Source organism: Myotis brandtii, unplaced genomic scaffold (assembly GCF_000412655.1).
Source record: "Myotis brandtii unplaced genomic scaffold, ASM41265v1 scaffold452, whole genome shotgun sequence".
NCBI classification, from domain to species: domain Eukaryota; kingdom Metazoa; phylum Chordata; class Mammalia; order Chiroptera; family Vespertilionidae; genus Myotis; species Myotis brandtii.
In genome coordinates this window covers 828,879-847,836 of record NW_005367284.1, presented here as the reverse complement: position 1 = coordinate 847,836, position 18,958 = coordinate 828,879, and the positions used below count along the sequence as shown (strand labels likewise).

Genomic DNA, 18,958 nt, shown 5'->3' with positions numbered 1-18,958 from the left:
TGTGTGTGTGTGTGTGTGTGAGTGAGAGAGAGAGTGAGAGAGAGAGAGAGAGAGAGAGCGCGCGCGCATGCCTTAGTTTTGTCATTTTGTTCAAAATTTTCTTTTAATCATATTGATTTCCATAATGGCTATATTTGGAATTTAAATGTAGAGCTTCATAAATTTTTTAAAGAAATGATTCTTGGTTTTGGGATTGTCAATATGCACATTCTAAATTCAGAATGATTTGAAAAGTAGATTTGGGTGCTATGGATAAACGAGGCTTGGCTTGCAAGCCTTCCCTGGTGGTTTATGACTGTTACTAGCTGATGAATATAAAAGCGGGGAAAAGAAGATCCAGGCTATATATTTTTTATTGATGTTTGACTTGACATAGTTTTTTTTTTTATATTTTATTGTTTTTTTACAGAGAGGAAGGGAGAGGGATAGAGAGTTAGAAACATCGATGAGAGAGAAACATTGATCAGCTGCTTCCTGCACACCCCCTTCTGGGGATGTACCCACAGCCAAGGTACATGCATGCCCTTGACCAGAATCGAACCTGGGACCCTTCAGTCTGCAGGCCGACGCTCTATCCACTGAGCCAAACCAGTCAGGGCTTGACATAGTTTTATTTTTAAAAAATCTGCACTCACTTGTAATAACCTGAAATAGGCACTATATAAGATACAATTTACTTTGTCATAGGAATTAATAACAGTAGAGTAATTCATATATAGGGAAACTGATATTTGTATAAGAATTACAGGAATTTGAAAAACAGTGGGCCACTATCGAAAAACATTTTTTTTTTTTGCTAACAGAGCCCTGTTAGAAAATGCCTGCCTGTTATACATGGTACTTCAGGCATATTAAAGATGTTCTGGGCTCAGATATAAACTAGTTCGAATTGAGTGGAGAAGAATATAGCATTTGAGGGTCATGGGTTCAAGTCCTGACCACAGCTTCCTACCTGCTTTTTTAGTTTGAAGAAGCTGATTGACCTTGCCTACCTTCAGATATCGTTTCTACCTGCAGGAGAAGAATGAGTACCTCACATGATTAATGTGAGACTAAATTTAAATATTAAAACGTGATATAGCTGAAAGGTGAGAGTGGGAGAGTCTTGCCTATCTTGGTATCGTCTGTGATATTTTTAATTATTTTAAACATCTAATAAATACTGGCTGACTTGGCTAACTCACTTTAAAAAGAAAACCTGGGAGGTTCCTAACTCCTTTGTGTTCCAGTGCCAACATTTTAATGCATCGAGGAGAGTGTAGTTGGGAATGCAGCCTTTTAGCAGCAGATACATCCTTTCAGATTAGTTTGCTTGGGCTCATAGTAGTAGCAATTTGGCGGACTCTTCCTTATTATAGCTAGCCATGATTGCTCGAGGGGGTGAGGTCAAAGATCCATTAAATGGATGGGCCATGTGATGATGATGTTGATAATACCTTTGGTTAAATACACAACACCATAATGCTTCTCATTTATTCACTTAGCAAGCTTTTGAGTGCCCAGTGCGCTGGGAGTGAGAGCTCAGAGGCCAGCCTGGGAGACAGCTAAGCAGGGAATGGCAGGACGGGCTTTTCACTTCACCCAGTGACCCAGCTCCGCAGGCACTGCTGTGCTCAGGAGTGACCTCAGCCGGCCAGGGAACTGTTTCTCTGAAGTGATGGAGAACGTGATGACTTTAGAAGAAGGACATTCACTTATTATCTTAAAAACGCATCTGTAAAAGGCACCCTTCCCTGCAGAGTCCCTTCACACGTCCAGACCACAGCACCTGGCCCTCCTCGGGCCACCAGAAGCCTCATTTGTAGCCCTCGATTCTCTCTCACCATCAAAACTGTGACTCTCAGCGTTGGTCACCAGGATTTATAAAACTGAGTACCAGTGCTTTGTAACAGACCAATAAAATAAACATCTTTGGGACTGGGTCTTGGGACATCAGTTTTTTTTTTAAAGCTTCATAGATTATTTTATTGTGCAACCAGGATTGAGAAAGCACTGTGATTAGAAGCTGCTGAACTGCAGGTGTGAGGGTAGTGCCAGAAGCTAGGAGAAATGGACTCCTAATGCTGGTACAATTGATGATTTGATTTATTTTGTCATAGAAGAGCAGTGTGACCAAAGGACACAGTGTTTGGCTTGCCTTTCTGTTTCCCATCTTCCTGATTTAATGTAATTAATTAATTTATTTGTGAATTTGTCTTTATTGTTGAAAGTAATGCAGATATCCCTTTTCCTCCCCATGGACCCCCTCTACCCTGCAGCCCTTCAGGCCTTCACCAAAGTATTATCTGTGTCCATGCATATACACATAAAAGTTTTTTGGTTGTAACAAACACCTTAACATATAGTAGAAATACATACTTTTTCCTCACTTTATGTTTTTCTTTTTTTCTTTCTTTCTTTTTTGGTCATCCTTTCCTTCCTTTCCTTCCTTTCCTTCCTTCCTTCCGTCCGTCCTCACCCTAGGATATTTTTTCCATTGATTTTTAGAGAGTGTAGGAGGGAAGGAGGAGGGTGGGGGGACATCAATGTGAGAGAGACACATCAATTGGTTGTCTCCCACATGTGCCCCAAATGGGGCCAGAGAATTAAATCGGCAACCCAGGTATGCACCCTTGTCTGGGAATCGAACCCGATTCAGTGTGTGGGCTGATACTCTAACCATTGAGCACACCGGCCAGGGCTCCTCACTTTATCTTTCGGCCAGAATTATCTTCCATCCACAGCAAATGTTCTCATCTCTGTTGGAGCAACCTCATTGGGTAGGGATTTTTCTTCTCGTTTTAGAAATAAGGAAGTTATGACTCAGGGAGGTTAAGTAGCTTCTTCAGAGTCCCACAGCTGTAAGTGGCACAGCCGGGATTGGAAGTCCTTGTGTCTTTCTCCAAAGCCCGTGCTCTTTTCATCATAAACTGCTTCGTTGAGCAGATATTTTTATGTTCAGCCAATTTGAATCCTTCTCAGCAACAGCAGAGCTGAGGCACATTTCCTAAGAAGGCACTCACCATGCATGCAGTGCACACGTGGTGTTTGTCGAAATAGTATAAAGCTGAGTGCTTAAAAGTACAATGGTTTCACCTGCAACGTTTAGAAAATAGAACCGTGAGTAAAACATGATCTCCATGATTAGTATGAGAGGAAATGGTGAACTGAGTTAACTCTAGCTGTCCCCTACCCCACCTTTAAAAAAACAAAACAAACAAGAAAAAAACACAATTTGATAAGCGGGCGTAAGTTAGCAATGATTAGGCCAAATAAGGATAGTGGTCTCCAAAGTATAACCACAAGTTTTCATGATTATTAGGTACTGTGTTTAGCCTGCCTCCCTACCTTTCCTCACCTCCATCCCTCACTTTCTCCTTCCTCCCCCTCTCTGTCTTTCTTGTTTTCTGTGTAGTTACAAGGAACCACATTAGGGTAACCAGAGTGGCTATCCGAAATTCCAGTATTCATAACCACTAAGGTATCCCTTAAAACAGGGGTGGGGATTCTTACTCCCTTAAGGGCCATTTGGTATTTATAACATCATTCCAAGGCCATATGAAATTATCAATTTAAAAATTAGCCTGCTATATTTGGTCAAACATTTAATTAGCTCACCCTTAATGCCTTGGCAGGGCCAGACCAGATGATTTTGTGGGCCTTATAGGGCTGGGTGTTCCCCACCCCTGCCTTAAAAGGAAAAAAATCCCTCATCTCTTTATGAAATTGATACAAAGATGGTATTTATTTTTAAAATAGTTTTTATTGATTCTAGAGAGAGAGAGAGAGGAAGGGAGGGAGAGAGAGAGACATACATCAGTCAGCTGCCTCCTGCATGCCCCCTACTAGGGATCAAGCCCCCGAGCTTGTGCCCTGACCCGGAATTGAACCAGCGACCTCTTGGTGCACAGAATGATGCTCAACCAACTGAGCCACACCGGCCGGGGCCGAAGATGGTATTTAATGCAAAGCGTTTGGACCTTACTAGGCATCTTCCAGGAAAACCTATATTAAGTTTTCCTTTCAGTGGACCATGCCTTTTTTTATGCCCGTTTTTGTAGTGCTGCTCACCTTTTCAATCCGAGAAACTTTCCCTTTGAAAAATTGAGGCCTCTAGGATTGGCTTTCCTAACATGTGCATTTCATTGATTCCAACCCCTTGTTATTTCCAATTGTTTTAGAGTTGGGGCATTATTGAGCCAGGGGTGAGAGGGCTCATAGGATAGGGAAAAGCCACCATCAAAATACTTATTTGAAGTAACTCTTACTCCAAACATCCTGTTTTGTTATTTTTGTCTGTGCTATTTTTTCCCTTCCCACATGTTCTCATGCGCTTGGGCATCCTTAGTGCAAATCTTTGTGTTCCTATTTCCCTGTATTCCTCATCTAGGCCATCACACCCCTTTTAGGAAATTGGACTCAGTTTATTTGAAGAAGCTTTCCTCTGAAAGAAACGTCTGCATACATACAGCAGTGGGCAAAAGTAGGTTTACCGTTGTGAGTACACAAAACAGTGGTTATTCTTGTATTATTTACTAATTATTTATTTGTATTACAACTGTAAACCTTCTTTTGCCCATGCCTCCTACACACACACACACACACACACACACACACACACACAGACACATTAACACACACACAGACATACATACGATTTCTCACCATTTTAGACTCTGACATAATTGTACTTGGTAAAGGCTGTAAGTTTGTCAGGGCACAATGTACGGAACACCGACAGGTTTTTGGGTGGTGCTTCCTGCCTTCCCATTTTATGGGTAGGAAACAAGCGAAAAAGTCGTGCCCGTGGAGCCCACTCCATGTAGATATAAAAAAACCTGGTTTCCAAAGCTGAGTGTTGCCTTGCTGTGCGCTCCTCCGGCTCAGGCAGGGCCTGTGTGCTGCAACTCTGGGGATGGGTGTTTTTTAAGTGGCACAACTTGCTGAGTTTTTACTGATGTGTAAACGTGCAAACGTAGTAGACAGGAGATGAAAAAGATGACGTCTATCTTTCTGAAAGAACTAAAGGGGACTTCTTTTTACTATGGAGAAAATATGCTGGTGTTAATGGCAAGACCGTATGCTGGAATGAAAGGGGATCTCTGTCATCAGCATGTAGAACTGATGTATGCTTTTTTCCTTTCTTTCCATTAGGACAGAGCTTGGGATATGGCTTTGTGAACTACATTGACCCCAAGGATGCAGAGAAAGCAATCAACACCCTGAATGGATTGAGACTTCAAACCAAAACAATAAAAGTATGTTGATTTTTTTTAAATATCTATTTGGAGAACAGAGATTTAAAAAGATTAAGGTCTACTTGTAGTTCTTTCCTTTACTCATTTTGTGCCCACATAGACACTTCTCTGGGGGTTTAGTGGAATTTTTTGTTTTGTTACACGATGGGGAAAGTTTAATTGGGAGTACTTTATGTAATCACTCCTGTATTAACAAAGGGACAGTAGCAACTTTTTAAGACAAGTACCTTATGAAACCCAGTGAATTAAATCTCCTTTCTTTATAGCTAACTACCTGCCATATAATTCGAGGAATCCTTAGGCCAATTCTTCTAGTAACGGCATACTTGTTCTGTTAAGGGCCAGGTGGCAAATATGTTAAGGTTTATGGGCCACACAGTGTCTGTCACAGCTTCTCAGCTCTGCTCTTGTGGCTTTAGTTCATAGCTACTACATGAACTCATAGGTGTGGCTGTGATCCTGTAAAACTTTATTTATGGACCCCAACAGGCGAATTTCGTGTAATGTTTGTGTGTTGCAAAATAGCTTTTTTATTTTACCCCAATCATTTAAAAATATAAAAACCTTCTATAGTTCATGGTCTATAAAAAGACAGGTGCACGCCGGCCAGCTTCAGTCCTTGGGCTGGAGGTTGGCTCTTATCTAGCAGGTTCAACTTGGCTTTGAGGAGATGGACAAAGAGCGCTCACATGCCACACAGGTTATTCCTCCTGTTATATTTTTCTTTTTAAGACACATGGTACATAATTTTGTGGATATTTTTCTGTGGGTTGTGTGTGTGTGTATATGTGTGGATTTTTGAAGTTCTTATGTGGATTCTCCCTGGTAAGAAGTTAATCCAATTGGCGGTATAGATTTTTTTTCCCCTTTAGAAAATAAAAGGGATGTTGCCTCTGGCAAACTCTTAGTACAGGAGCCATCGATTTTCCCTCTCCTGCTTGGTGCAGACATTGCCAATCAATCACCGCAGTCTTTCTCCCTGAGTTTGGATGTGGCTCCCAAATATTTTTCAAAATAGTGTTCCAGACAACCTCAATCAATTGACTCGAGTTGGAACCTGTTTTCCACCCTTGATTTAAGAAGTCTGCTCAGATTATAGCCTGAAGTGGTGAGGGGAAGTTAGTCAAGGCTGACTGTGGCATTCATCTTGCTTTAGAGACTTGTCTAGGAGATTTCTGTTCATTTCTTCAGGCATCTGGAAACGCAGTGTCATCTTTGTGCTTAAAAGTGGCTTCTCTTAGAATTGTCAGTTAAAGTACTTCATTAGCCCTGGGAAGTTTTGTCACCTCATTCTTTATATTTATTGGCCCATAGAAAAAAATGCCTCCCAGCTCCTGACTCATCCAAAGGAAAAGTACATGTGTTGGTCCCCAAATATACTTGGATGTAAGATGTTCAAGAGCTCTACATGTTTCTTGATCAAGAACATGTCCTATGTATGAAAAGGTTCACCCTTGAGTCAGAAAATGAATTGGTTGCTGTTATCAGAATTTGAGGGGGGAAAATTAGATCTCTGATATAGTCTCTGCTCACCAAGATTTAAGTTTGCTTTGACCTCGGTTTTCTAGTCTGGACTGCTTTTTCTAATTGTTCTTCCTACTCGGCATACTTTCGGTTTGTATCACAGAGATGATCCGCTTAAAAGCGCTATTAATGAATAATCAAATGCTCTTATTAAAAAAAGATATCCGATATCTGATTATCTTTGGATTGTTTTGTGTGTTTTTTATCCTGTTGCACATTTTCACGGGCCTCCCAACTTAATTTATTGCCAGGATTGCTGCTAAGTGATCATAATTTTGAAGTTCTGGGTTGTGGTTAAGAAATTAAGATAGATGGTTGGGATGGCTCATTTTAGGATATACCCTTTTCTCTGTCCCAGAAATAACCACCCTTATTTTATTCTAGTGAGTGAGTTAGTTTGCTTGAAGTCAGTCCTTTGTCACGTTGTCCACAAGAAAGCAGAAATGCAGGGGAAACAGGTCACCATAGAATTGATTCCAATCTCCTGCAAGAAAACCCTTTGACGACAGCTGCTTCCTCACTGTCCATCGCTGGCCTTCTCTGCAGGGCCCAGCTGGCCTGGGCGGAATACATGGAAGATAGGACAGTCATGCCTTGTGGCTTTTACTCTGTGACATCTGCTACTTCTCTTCTGATTTTCTGAAATGGGGGTGGGAGTGGTGGGTAAGCAGCAGGCTACTTCCTTCCCCACCCCCATTCGGTTCCTTCAAAAATATCAGATAACAGCTGGTCTCCTCAGTTTGGCCCAGATTTCTCTAGAGGCAAAGCAGACCATTTTCCAAAACTACATACATAGTACCATTTTTTGGTCTGTTTGTTCTATTTTTTTTCAATTAGATGTGTTTTGTGTTCTTATCCAACATCTTGAGCCAGTTCTTTTCTGGTGTTCAAAGTTACCTTTTGGAAGCTGCGTTTAAGCCCCTTTCGTTCCCTGGGATACTGTTCTATAAATTACTCATTCTTTCCTTCCTTCAGTCCACCCTGGAGGAAGGTGTCAGGATAATCTTAGAAAAACACAGTTTCCTCGTGTTACTTCTCACTCAGAATTCTCGAGTATTTCCCTGCCGCTTCACCATATCATCTGGCTTAGGAAGGAGGGCCTCGGATAGAAGATGCAACAGGGAGACCCCGGGCTTTGGCTCCTTAGGAAGGTGATGGGAAAGAAGTGAGCCGAGGTGGGGCTGCCGTCAGCTCACTGGGAAGTCAGAGAAAATGGGGCCTTGGAGACAGGTTCAGGGTGTTGCTAGCCCGGGACAAGCTACCGCTGCCCATTGCCCTCCCCTGCTTGCAAGTCTCCTGGGGACCCTTAGAGTTTAGGAGAAAGAAAATGCCCTCGGAAAGGAGATTCCAGTGGGTGTGCCCCAGGGAGGGCACGGTGGCATAAGTTTGGAGCCTCCCATTGATATTATGTTATTACTGTCCTCCACGGTAGTCAGACGGGCTCTTCACTTGCAAGCTGATTTTATTCCTGGCCTCTGCACATATCTCATGTGGCCCCCACTTCCTGGCATCCCCTTCCCCACGTATTTTAGTTGAATAGTGGCCTTCCCCGTCTTTCGGAGCCCATCTGAAGTCGTCCCTTCAGCTCCTGCCTTGCTGGGTTGTTGCAGCCTGGACTGGGTTTCCCCTTCTTTGAAATCTGTTCTCTTTACCCTTGAGAAACTACGGAATCTTTGGGATTGAAAGCACCCATATGTAATTTAGACTTAAGCATTACCCTCTGCCCCCAATAAAAAAGTTGAGAGCAGTAGTTTGGCTAAGATCAGGCAGTTAAAGATACAGCTGGGACTCACTCAGTCCTTGTCTTCTGATACCTCTTTCCTGTAGAGCAAGCATGTCAAACTCTCAAAGGCTAACACGGACCAAATAAACAAGGTTTAAGTTTATGTGGGCCGCAAAAAAACAAAAGTTTCAATTTTCATGGAAATGTAGGTTTATTTCAATAGAGACATGCTGGAATAAAGGAGTAATCATTAACATAAAATAATAGAACATTTTAATAAAAATTAATAACTTACCAGACACTGAATAAATGCACAAATTAATAAGCGTAATGCAAATAAACCTATTTTTCTTGTTCTCCAAAATCGAAATATTTCCTACTGCGCACACCAAACAAGTCAGTACGTACAAGACTGCTGGGGTCCAGCCCCATGGGTCCAGGGGTTCCCAAAGGTGTGGACGGAGTCGGCGAAGAATGATTTACACAGAGACAGCGTTCAGAACTCTCTAGCTTTCCTCAGTCTCCGTGGATCTTCCCTGTGCATGGCTGCGGCCACAGAGAGAGATCCCGAGGCAAGCTGAGCCTTTATTTTATAGTGAGAGGTAAACAAGGTAATGGTTACAAAAGTTACACTGTTCTTGTGAGTTTCACTTGTTTTTGTTCTTGTTGCACTTCCCTCAGCCCATTAGCTTCCCAAGTAAGATCTAGGGAGCGGCATAAGGTCAAGCCTAATTATGCTTAAGAGGACTGTGCCCTCTAAGCTGGGAATTGTTTGTGACTTTACCAACAGGTCAGTCCGAGACTTAACCCTATATCAGCTCCCCACACAAGACGAATGACATGACAATCGGCTGCTAAAATATTCGCTGCTAGTATTAGTGGCGAGAAGTGGTGCGCCTGTATGTAAGGGTGCGTAAAGGAAATGAATGCAACATGATTATAGTAATCAGTCATTAGTGAACGTTGTACTTATTAATAATTATGTATAACAGAATATTGTAAAAATTAAGTTATGAAATTTTTATTAAAACATTTCTTACATACCGTTATATTGGCTGGGCCCCAAAAATATTCGTTGTGGACCGCATGTGGCCCATGAGCCGCGAGTTTGACATGCTTGCTGAAGAGAGCTGCAGCAGATTAATTAGCATACATGGTATACACAGGTATACACGAGTTTGTGTACTCCTTGAGTGCAGGTTTCTGTTGTTTTCCAAGCCACGTAACATGTAGTAATGCATTTGGTAAAATGCCTAGTTATTGGAATATTGAAACAGTGCATCAAGTGCTGTGAACGGTGGTTTATTTAGCAGTTTCTCTCCGGGCTTCCTAATAGCATTAGCCCAGTAGGGTTTTGTGCAGATGGATTTTGTGTTGAACAAATGACAACTATTCAGTATTTCTGCAGTGCATGAAGCGGAGTCCCTCAGGCACTTCCAAACCTGGTTGCATCAGAATCACAAGGCGAGGGAGTTAGTAATGCAGGTTCTGGGGAGCCACTTCAGGCCGATTAGGTCAGTGTTCAGAGGTGAGACGCAGGGATCTCTTCAAGTGCTTCCCAGGTAACGTGTGAAGGCAGGTCTAAGACCTAGCACTTAGGAACCTCCAAAATGTGCTCTTTTTTGAATAGATTTCCTAAATATTCAATAATTTGGCATGCAAAGTTCAGTCTGTCTTTAGCTTTTACCTTTGTAATCCTCTTGTGGATAATTCTTTTAACCGGAGTATTACCGGTGCTTTCTCTTGAGCATGCTGAATGATAGTTTAGTATTCAGAGTAGAAAGTAGTTCATACTCTTCACTTTTTAAAAAGTGAGGCTTAGAAATGAGAAAACCTGCCCTAACTGGTTTGGCTCAGTGGATAGAGCGTGGGCCTGCCGACTGAAGGGTCCCGGGTTCAATTCCGGTCAAGGGCATGTACCTTGGTTGAGGGCCCATCCCCAATAGGAGGTGTGCAGGAGGCAGCTGATCGATGTTTCTCTCTCATCAATGTTTCTAACTCTCTATCCCTCTCCCTTCCTCTCTGTAAAAAATCAATAAAATATATTTTTTTAAAAATGAGAAAACCTTAATTATTCATTTAATTGAGAAAGGTATTCATTTTAAGTAATAGTATTCATAAGTTAAAGTCTTAAGATTTTTATTTTCTTTTCCTAAGATCACTTTTTCTCAGGTTGGGGTGATGGCCATCCATTGTCCTTGCTGGTGACGTTACACCATCTCCAAACTGTCTGGGAGGCAGGCGAGCGAGACAAGCAAAGCCTGTGCAGGTTGTCCCTGACATTGAGATGGTAACTGACATGTAATATTACAATATTTTTAACTTCTGCTATTAGGGAGGGTAGTGAAAAGGTAGCACATGTACAATTCAGACATGCAGGGGGCAAGAAAAATCTCCTGGCCATGTTAAATACCGTAGGCTGGGGCTGGGTGAGGGGCCAGGGTTCCCCTCCGAGCCCTCTGGTCCCCTGTAGGAACCCGTCATTTTGTGGACTATTCCGGCACCAGGGGTTGTGGCTGCTTTGTTCAATCTTTGTGTGATTACTCATTTTGGTTCTAAAGGGGTTTAAGTACAGCATTGATAAAATCTAAATACTCATGGAACATTTATGGCTTAAAGCCAACACTTTTAACCTTTTGCCTAGGTTCATAGTATCACACTTAAATTCACGATCAGGAGAGTGAAATCATGCATTTCTAAAAATACATAGAGGCTTTATTCTCCATCAAGTACTGTGACCAGGTGATTATCACCCACACAGTGAAGTGGATGCCTTACCTTAGACTCTTAGGCTTCTCTCCTGACTCCTCCCTCTTTGGCTACAGGCCTAGGAAGCGTAATTATTCCTGAAATGAGCTTATTTTATCTGGAAAGTAGGAGCTGTTATCTCAAGGAATAGAACTTTTCATTATTATTGATAGCTACTACCTCCAGGAATCCAACTATTCCCTGCCCCCCAAAGAAAAAAAATCCTGTGTGAAAGTACTCCCAGAATAGGAAAGGTACCTCAGTTTGGTTTTAATTAAAATGAATCTTTTTCTTAATCATTCAGACATAGACCAGGCTAAATTTTACCTTTGCTTAAAAATTAATTGATACTCTTGAGATTATCACATTAAGTGAAGTAAGTCAGACAGGAAAGGAGAGAATGGTATCATTCTACTCATATGTGGAGTATGGAACAAAAAGTAACAAACTAATAAAATGAACAAAAACCAACTCATAGATACAGAAAACAGAAGGGTGATTACCAGCGGGGGAAGAAGGTGGTGGGAGGGCGAAGTGGGTAAAGGGGGTCAAATATATGGTAACAGAAGGAAACTAGACTTCAGGTGGTAAGCACCCAATAGAGTGCACAGACACCCCATTATAATCTTGTCCATCTGAAAATTATAGAATATTATTAACCAGTGTTACCCCAATAAATGTAATAAAAAATTGGTATACAATAATGTGAAATTTCTTAAAAATAATTAAACTACTATTTAAGCACATAAGGAGAAATTCTGTTGTAAGAAATTTGGGATATTAATTATAAATAATAATATCTATTCCTTGAAGTGTTTGGTTTATTAGAGAGTAAATAAAGCTAATAAACATTTATTCTAAGCTACTGTATTGCCTTTATTTTTTTGTTAAATTTATACTTTTTCCTAATTAGTCTATCCTTTTCTCAATTAGCAAATGTCATATTCACAGACATTTTTTTTCTTTTCTCTTTAGCTTGGACTTTATCTTTAATATGGGAGGAATATAGAACTACTGTTTTGAAATCTTCCCCTCCCGGACAGTGCTAACGTGATTTAACTGGTTCTGTGATCTTGGACAAAATCTTGGTCTTTTAAGTTTCCATTTACATCTATAAAATGAATGAGTTTATTTATCGTTTAAAATAGTTCTTACCTCTTCTTTAAAAAGTTTTCATGGTCTGCCAAATTGCATATGAAGTAACTATTTTTGATGAGCTCTTGCTTAGCCTATAGAACAGCAGTTCTCAACCTGTGGGTCGCGACCCCTTTGGCGGTCGAACGACCCTTTCATAGGGGTCGCCTAAGACCATCCTGCATATCAGGTATTTACATTACGATTCACAACAGTAGCAACATTACAGTTATGAAGTAGCAACGAAAATAGTTTTATGGTTGGGTCACAACATGAGGAACTGTATTTAAAGGGCCAGAAGGTTGAGACCCACTGCTACAGAATGACTTAGTGATGAAATACAGCACTGAGGACATAATTTTAACTGTTTCCTTCCACTGTTGAAAGTTAGCAGCCACCGTAAAATGAGTGCTGGGAAACACTTTTCTAGCTCAACCTTTTTGGTGTAGGCTCATCAAGGGTAGGGTTGGTATTTACCTATTGGTAACTAGCCTGTAGATGCTGCCTAATTGGACTGCCCACTGTGGAGAAGGAAAGGAAGGGCATGGACGGGGAGTGCAAGTGAAGCCAGTCTCCGACCTTGCCACCTGGTAGATGCTCTGCCAAATTCCTGCAGCACTATTCTGGGTTGTTTGCTATAAGTGGGCTTTATAGTCGCACTGATGCCGAGAGCTCATGCTTTTCTAGGGAAGCTTGAAAACAGATGTTAAGGAAACCACATTCAGCTAGCTAGAGCAGAGAGCAGGGATTGGGGAGTCAGGTGGCCATGAGCCCCAGAGCAGATAGGGAGTACAGTGCCCAGGAGTCATGGTTTTGTTGTATGGTAGGTGAGAGAGAACCACCAGAGTTCCAGGAGAGCAGTGATGGGATTGGACTTGAGTATTTATTAGGAGGGAAAGGTCTGCTTTGGATTTGAGCTCACCATCTCTCGGAGCATCTCAGGCCACCCTTATGTTCCTTTGGCTGATGTAGTTGATGTTATTTTCCTTGAAGGTACAAAGACTTGTTGAAGTGTGGGCTTCGCACGCTTATAAAGCATCTCCTATAAAACTTTTTAAAGAAGAGGTAAGAACTATTTTAAACGATAAATAAACTCATTCATTTTATAGATGTAAATGGAAACTTAAAAGACCAAGATTTTTGTCTAAGTACACAGAAACAGATAAATCACGTTAGCACTGTCCGGGAGGGGAAGAGTTTAAAAACAGTAGTTCTATATTCCTTATTTCAAAACTGGCATCTATAGGTCATTAATGACCCTTTTACCTTGACCAGAGTAGGGAAATTTGGAAGTAATAGTCTGAAGGATAGGCCCCAAATTAACTGACAGCTTTTGAAATGTTAGCCTAAATTGTTTAGCTGGTCAGAGTTCTGTTTGGGGAGGGACAAAAAAGGTATAAAAAGTACATATCGGGAGTGGAGGCAAAAGTAGAAACTGAGTAAGCAATTTATTTGCCTTTTAAAAAACAGACTGAGGGCATATTTTCTAACTTAATTTTTGGTCTGGAGCTTTCTGGAGCCAAGTGCCAGGTTTTAACAGTATATACCTACATCTGATTATCAGAAACTCTTCAGTGCATTTAAACAAATTCTTACCTGTTTTGAGTCCAGTTTACACAGTCCTGTTTGAAATCTGTGTAATGCCCAGCATGTGTCTGTGGGCTGCTCCTTTGTCAGCTGTGATTTTTTTTTACATACTTCCTTTTATTTTTATTTATTTATTTGGAAAGGAAATGGTATTTTTTAATCCATGAAAAGTAATTTTAATTTTTTAAATCTTTATTGTTGAAAGTATTACATATGTCCCCCCTCCCCCCCCCCCCATTGATTCCAGCCCAGCATACAAGTTCATTGGTTGATTTCTTCTGTGATTTTTTTTTTAAACACAAAAGCCCCCGAGGTTGTTACTTGTACAGGATGATCTAGAGCAGCGATCGCCAACCCCCATGGTCCCTGGACCTCTGGTGGTCTGTGAGGTCCAAAAGGTTGGCGACTGCTGATGTAGAGAGTGTGGGTGGGTGGCCTCGCAGGGTCCACAACGCGGTGGTTTTGACGTCAGGCCTGTTGTCTTACTCCTGCTCTTTCCACGCTCTCACCAAAGTAGGACTTAGACATTCGAAAATTCCCAGAGAGCAGTGACGGGATATTTCTGAGTGGCTCTTCTGTAGCTATTTTCCCACAGTTGTTGGGGCAGAGGCTGTGCCCGCACAGAGGGAAGGCTGAGGTGGAGGGTTCCCCTGTCCCAGCCTGTTTCCTGCCCATCCCTGCTGGTAAGCCCTGGAGGATGGTGGTGGAGAGGGTCTCTGCCGTGGACTGAACCATCTTCTTTTAAGGAGGGGGTTTATAGATCCTTTTCTTACCTAAGCACATCTCCGCCGTTCCTGCCTGTTTCATAAAAGTGCATCAGCAGAGGCATTTCTGCCAGCACTGTTGGCACCTGTCTGCTTGCTTTTCCCCCTGCCCTTTAAGGGTAGGGCTGGCTAGGCTTGTCTTTCATTTATGGCTCAGGAGTAGGTCAGTTTGGTGGCTGCAGTCTGTCTTACCAAGCTAGCTTGAGAGGTTAAGTAGGTGTGCTAAGTTTTGAAGAAGGGTCCCTTAATTCATTGTTGTATCCGCTTTCTGTAGTGTTTTCATAGGGCTTTTATCCTTTTACTTGTCTGGATTCAAAAAACAGCCATCTCTTGTAGGCAGGCTGATACTCCCTTTGATCAGTGAAATGAAGCTCAGGTTAAGAGACTGGTTCAAAAACCGATATGGCTAACAGTACTTGTTACTGGGACCAGAATATAATGTTGGCTGGTACCTGTAGCTTTTATTGTTGTTAGTTTCCATCTCACATTATCGATATCCAAGTGTTTTCCTTAGAACCAGGTTGTAGGTTCCACTGCAAACAAAGTGGATGTTCTCTTGGGGACCTGCATTTGGGGCATTTAGTGTCCCGAGACGCTCCGCATCAGGTCTCTGTCGGTGCGAAGATGTGGGGCTGTGCCTAGTGGCGGGAAACCTCTGCTGTCTTCCAGGCCGAGCACTCAGACAGCCAGACCTCCGGTTTGAGAAGGAAACCCATATCTGGGGGTCATATTAAGCAGCTCGGTGAGTTAACATCGATTTCAGTATTTCACTGGTAATTGGACAGTAAAGGAGTTACAGTAACTTTCTGAATCTCTGTTTTATAGGATGCTACCCATTCTTTAACCATTTTTTTTTCTGGTAGGTTCTTACAGGTCATAGATGCTAGTTTAAAAAACGCAGCAAAGTGAGTCTGTCTCTAATTAGTGTGGACTCTTCAGAAAAGCACCTGTGTGCATTTTCTCTTACTCCCCTATGCCAGGTTTTCTTGTCATCGCCTTGAGCATCAGCTCTCAGCTGCAAGTGCTGCAGCAGAATTACTTGTGGAGTTTTTAACCTTCGGGAAGTTTCTCGACATACTGTGTATGGGCAAGTGAGAGAGGGGGCTTTACATTTTTTAAAACAATACAGGAATCTGCCATTGGTCTGCCCACCCTCCTGACCCCTCCTTCGAAGAACTCTTTGAATGCTGCCTCAAGACTTGGAGTCACAAGCCCTGGATTTGAGCTCTGCTTTTGTTCTCTCGGTCTAGTTTTCTCATTTATAAAATGGTGATGATGGTACCAGGCTGCACAGTGATTGTGAAACATTTTGCTAGACATCTGGAGGTAGGACATACTTGTGCTGACCTGTTACTTTCAGAGAGAGAGAGAAGGTCGAGACGATCCCGTGGTTTTCCCATCTTCCTTTTCCATAGTAAGTTGTATTTTAGAAACCTAGTTGGAAAGGAATGAAAAAAAGTACTTTTACTCTGAAGAAAGTCACAATATTTAGTCGGATAGTTAAAAAATTACAGTAGTTACCTGGTGTAATAGAGAGATGGATTTTGAAAAAAATCAATCCATCATGGTAATGCGATCTGTTTTGTGGTCATTAGTGTAAGGTTACCTTCTCCCACAGGAATGAGAAGTTTAATCCTTCCTGCCTAGGTTCCCAGGGTTGCTAATGAGTCTTGAAGTGACCTTCAGGTGAGCAGCAGGAAGGACAAGGAAAAGCAGAGCATCTGCCTGGTCCTGGAGACAGACAATCCAGAAAAAGCTTCAGTTTCCACAAATTTTGTTAAATGACTCGAATCTCACAGGTTGCCACTTGCTTTACCCAGACCACCCTGTTCTTATGCCTAGAAAGCTCTGACCTCGTCAAATCAATCAAGCACAGCAGCCCTTTGCGGAGATTGGCCAAGCGGATGGGCTGCCTAATCCAGCTGGGCCACACCCAACCAGTCTGTTTTCTGGAAATACCTTTGGATTGATTTTTATGGGCTTTGTTTTATTTTTACATTATTGTATTTGTGGGTAATTTATATTCATATGTACTTTACTTTTCAAGATACCTTGAAAATTCTCTTATTCAGAAACCAGGAACTTAACATTGGTGGGTGGTGAGGAGGAGAGTTCTCTAGGGAACCCAAATTCGCCCCAGAGTTTGAGGATGACCTATATTAAATCCTTCAAAAGAAGGGACTGCCAAAACGTGAGTGTTTCTCAGCATCACTGAAGTAGGGTAGTTGATAAAGTTCAAGTTTCTGGGCCCCAGTCAAGAATTATTATATGTGTTTATCTGCAGAATGAGGCCAAGGGAGTTTTATTTTAATACCACCACAGGTGAGTCTTACCAGGTGGGGGTCTGATGGGAGACCCATAGTGGACCTTAATGATTTGTGCTTGCATACGTCTGGGGTTTCAAAAGAAATCTGTATGTAAATAAGATGTTTGCTTGTGGATTCTATCATAAACTGTCTGGGATATTTAGGATTAACATATACTTTTAATAAATATAATACTGGAATTACTTTATAAATATACACTTATTCTCTCTCTCTCTCATACACACACACACACACACACACACACACATACACAATTTGCTCATTTTCGGAGCATTTGAATGACATTAAGTACTTTTAGCATTACATGTACATAAACATCATTTAATATTTGATTCTGAGAATGGGGAATTTACAGTATAGTTCTTTTGGCACCCATTTATTTAAAATGAGTGTTTGTAGTAAAGAGATGAGTTGAATTACATGATTCAGGGTGGTTGTGAATCCTTAGATTATGGAAGTTGCTTTTACAATGCAATTAAAATTTGACTCATTTATAGGCTCCTAACTGCACGCTTCTCCCAGCCCTCCCTAGTATCTGGATATTTGAACTTTCTAGTCAGCGTTTGAACAAATCGGAATTTGCTCTATTATCATAAGAACATCCCCACAGAATATATGATAAATATTTAAAGGAAAAAATTAGTGTATGCTGCCTTAATTTATAAACCTTTTGACTTACAAGCTGAATTTAGTCCCAAAGTTATATGAAAGCCGTGTATAGTATTGCCAAGCGCTTAGCATGCCTCTGTTCTGCTCAGATTTGCAAAAATGGGTTAATAAGTCATCGTCACCAACTTGCAGGATTTTCTTTAGTTCTTCTTCATTAACCAGTGTCTTGGGGGAATTGTGAAATATGCATTGTCTGCAAACTACTCTGGCGCACAAAGTCAAATGAACTGTGAAGGTGAGGGCTGAAAACACCCCTCTCACCTCTGTGCTTTGTTCTCTGAGTATTAGAGAACATTGATTTACCAAGTGGCAAAGGGTCTACTATTTGGCTGTTTAATTACAGCCAGTGAATGTTATTGATGCTATCACTCAGCAAGACCCAGGGAAAGGACATGGTGCCTGACCATTGGGTGCTCCCAGCAGTGTAATTAAATACCACAGGACTGCCTTCTGAAGGTAAAGCGAGGTGCTCCCACACACCTGGGGCAGAGGAGCAACCAAGGCACTGCCCCTCTTTAAATTTCTGGAGGAGTTCTATGAATGACAATGAATGAATGATACGATCTCTTGATTATGTCCAGTGAAGGCTGGCGGTAAGCATTTTCCTTAAAAACACTCATTTTTGTAAAATTGTCACAACTGCCATATAGAAGGCTTTAGGAATACAGTAATTACTTTCTGTTAAAACTGTTCGGGAGAATGTACAGCTCAGGTGTCTAATAGGTATTTGGAGGATGAGGGATTGTCTCAAATGAGACTATTAGTCCTGCAAATCAGTTCATTTAGAAAAGCGTTCCCTGTGATGATTCTCTAATGTCTAATCATGTTGAGAGAAAAATACCTTGGCAGGTTTGAAGTTATAAAACATGTAGTAATGTTGTAGGGGCTAGTAATGTACTAGTAATATTTTAAGGGCTATTCCTTTTAAATTATCTATTGAATAAATTTTTTATGACTTATGCCATATTTATAAAATATGTATAGGTAAAACTTTCTTTGTCTCTGGGAGGGCTTGTAATAACATTTTCATTATCCGTTTTTTCTCTTGATCATATGATACATATTTCTTTTCCATACATTACACACACATATATCTCTTATCTCATACAAATTTTCCTGCAGGCCTATTTGAGAGATGGGACATGCCAAAGACAATCCAAAGTATTTCCTGTAACTTCCCTGTTTCTTTAAAAAAATAGATTTTTAATTGATTTCAGAGAGGAAGGGGGAAGGAGAGAGAGATAG

The 18,958-nt window shown here is 41.3% G+C and overlaps 1 protein-coding gene across 13 annotated transcripts in view; it reads left to right on the top strand.

Moving 5' to 3' along the window:
• The window catches only part of ELAVL2 (ELAV like neuron-specific RNA binding protein 2), a 163,179-nt gene that overhangs the window by 115,819 nt on the left and 28,402 nt on the right, over window positions 1–18,958 (top strand). For all 13 annotated transcript variants that reach the window (XM_014546585.1, XM_014546584.1, XM_014546590.1 and 10 more), the window contains one exon: window positions 5,134–5,237. In XM_014546585.1, the coding sequence (XP_014402071.1) occupies window positions 5,134–5,237 (104 nt within the window). The remainder of the gene's footprint in view (window positions 1–5,133; window positions 5,238–18,958) is intronic.